At 62.9% G+C, this 2,658-nt stretch overlaps 1 protein-coding gene across 1 annotated transcript in view; it reads right to left on the reverse strand.

Moving 5' to 3' along the window:
- Nucleotides 1-512: 512 nt before the first annotated feature.
- PGAM1 (phosphoglycerate mutase 1) overlaps nt 513-2,658 on the reverse strand; it is a 3,624-nt gene continuing 1,478 nt past the window's right edge. The window contains exons 2-4 of the mRNA XM_009278053.1: nt 2,298-2,630; nt 1,606-1,786; nt 513-1,506 (exon numbers count right to left, since the gene is read on the reverse strand). Of these exons, the coding sequence (XP_009276328.1) occupies nt 1,337-1,506; nt 1,606-1,786; nt 2,298-2,630 (684 nt within the window). The 3' untranslated portion in view covers nt 513-1,336. The remainder of the gene's footprint in view (nt 1,507-1,605; nt 1,787-2,297; nt 2,631-2,658) is intronic.

Below are 2,658 nucleotides of genomic sequence, written 5' to 3' on the forward strand. Positions count from 1 at the left end.
CGGGCGGGGCTGCCTGCAGCCCGCTGGTCTGGCTCCCGTAGCGGAGCTGTTGTGGGGACGGCTTCCCCAGCGCTGCGGCTGGGAGGAAGCACGTGTTCCCAGCCCGCTGCCGGGGAAGGGGAAGAACCAGCGGCTTTGCCGCAGTGAGGTGAACGGCAAGAGTTCCGGTTTGCGGCTGGGCAGCGCTGGCTCCAGGCACTCGCCTCGCCAGGTTGGTTTCCCCACGTTGGTGTGGAGCGTGGAGAACAGGTTGTCTCCCTGCCCCTCACCGATAACCGGTACGGGCTGCGGCTGCGCTCAACCCCCGGGCACCGCATCTCCTCCGGCCACGCGTGCCCTGCCTGCCCCTGGGGACAAGGGCGTGCCGCACCCGGAGCCAGCAAACCACGAGCGGCAGGGCGTCACCCCCTCCGGCAGGGATTGCGGAGCCGTGCTGTGCTCCCCCGAGCCCGGCGCGCCTTCCGCCCCACACGCCCGGGAGCACGTGGCAGAGGAAAGCACCGGCACCTCGCTATTGCGCATTACTCTTTATTGAACTGGAACAAGACAGCCGCTACGGTCGGACAGTTACACTGACCCCGTGCAAGCCCAGGCTCGCGGCGCCGGCAGAGGGGGAGGCCACAGCGATAGGGCCGCGTATGCAGACGTGGGATGGGGCACGACGGCACCTGCTGCACCAGCAGGACTAAGATGGGCTTCGGCTGAGGGAAGTATGTGGTGGACACAGACCTCCAGACGACCCGCTCCCTCCCTCGCCCTTCTCCAAAGGCAATAAGTTAAAGCAGGGGCTGGGGGAGCTAGGTCCAGAGTCGTGAGTACCACCCTTGGGTGCTGTACCACATGCGCCAAAATACAACCCTTTCAGTGTCTACGCATCCCGATCCTTGTGCCACACACCCACGAGGGGATGGGGTACCCATCTTGGTTGCTGCCTGCGCTGCGCTCGCCCCACTGCTCCCGGGATGACTAAATCAAGCAACAAAACTACAGTAACCGGGTGACGAGAGCTGCCGGGGAAGCAAAGCAGAGGAGGAGCCTGGCACGGCGAGGGATCGCTTGGCGCGTCCCCCTGCAGACAGGGCCCAAGGGCTGGGATCTGGGCGCGGAGAGGTGTGCGGTCACTGCCTGGCAGAGCCAGGGCTCCCCTTCACAACCAGACCTCCATGCATGCAGCCCCAGGCTGTCTGCAGAGGGGAGCCTGGTCCCAAGGGAATGGGCCTAATCCTGGGGAGCTGCTCCAGCTGCGCAGCTCCAAGTTCCTACGGCTGTGGGGGGTGTGCACAGAGGGGTGGGGGACGGCGGGGGGCTCTACTACGTGCTAGCCTGCTGCCCGCCTTCACTTCTTGACCTTGCCCTGAGCAGCGACAGCCTCCATGGCCTTGCGCACCGTCTCCTCATCCCCCAGGAACTGCATGGGCTTGATGGGTTTCAGGTTCTTGTCCAGCTCGTAGACGATAGGGATGCCGGTGGGCAGGTTCAGCTCCATGATGGCCTCTTCCGACATGCCTGCGAACACAGAGGCACCGTCACTTGTGGCCCTGCTCACACAGTGCCAGCCGGGGCAAGCGGGGAGACCCCCGCGATACCCCCGCAGGGCTGACGTACCTTCCAGGTGCTTGACAATCCCACGCAGGCTGTTGCCATGGGCAGCAATAAGGACTCGCTTTCCCTCTTTGATCTGCGGGACGATTTCCTCATTCCAGAAAGGCAGAGCCCGGGCGATGGTGTCCTTCAGGCTCTCACACGTTGGCAGCTGGTCCTCTGTCAGGTCAGCATAGCGACGGTCCTGGGGGAACGGCCACGCTCACACAGCAGCCCAACGCAGTGTGGGAAGGCAGCGGCAGGGCCTTCACACACACACCCCCCCCAAATTCTCTGCCTGGGGACCTGCTACATGTAGGCAAAGCCAGGCCTGGAAGCAAGGAATTGCCTTTGAGGTTTGAGGCTGCGCTCAGCCAGGGTCAGGGCTCTGAGCCCCTCCTAGGGAAAGCCGCACATCGCTTGCTCTGAGCAAAGAGACCAGAGCAAACACCCATGCACAGGTCACAGGACTAATGATTAACAGAGGTATCATCCCCTCCGCTTTGAATCTGTCCGTACAATGCCCAAGGTTTCAACTCCCCAGGGAGGGAGCGGGACAAACTCAGCCCGACACCAACTGGCACCACGCATGACAGTCCTGGCTGCTGCAACAGAGGCAGAGGAGACCTTGCAGAGGAAGCCAGACCACGTCACAGGGACCTAAGGTGGCTTTTAGGAGCCTCCTGGCCAGGAGGACAGAGAGCAATGTGTCTTACCTTGCTGATGGTGCTGTAGAAGGGGTGATCGGACTGCATGGGAGGCGGAGGGATGTCGTACGAGCGCCTCCAGATCTTCACCTGTGCCTCGCCGTGCTTTGCCGCCGTCTCAGCCTTGTTCAAACCGGTGAGGGCCCCGTAATGCCTCTCGTTCAGGCGCCAGGTTCGGATAACGGGTAACCACATCTGATCGATGGCATCCAGGACGGTCCAGAGGGTACGGATGGCCCGTTTCTGTACCGAGGTGAAGCAAATGTCGAACTCGTAGCCGGCACATGGAAAAGACCAGGGAAAGGGGGGTGGAAGGGGACACCGGGGAAGTGAGCGCCTGGCCTTACGCAACCGGTAAGGCGCCAAGGGC

Source organism: Aptenodytes forsteri, unplaced genomic scaffold, assembly GCF_000699145.1.
Source record: "Aptenodytes forsteri isolate BGI_AS27 unplaced genomic scaffold, ASM69914v1 Scaffold15, whole genome shotgun sequence".
NCBI lineage: Eukaryota > Metazoa > Chordata > Aves > Sphenisciformes > Spheniscidae > Aptenodytes > Aptenodytes forsteri.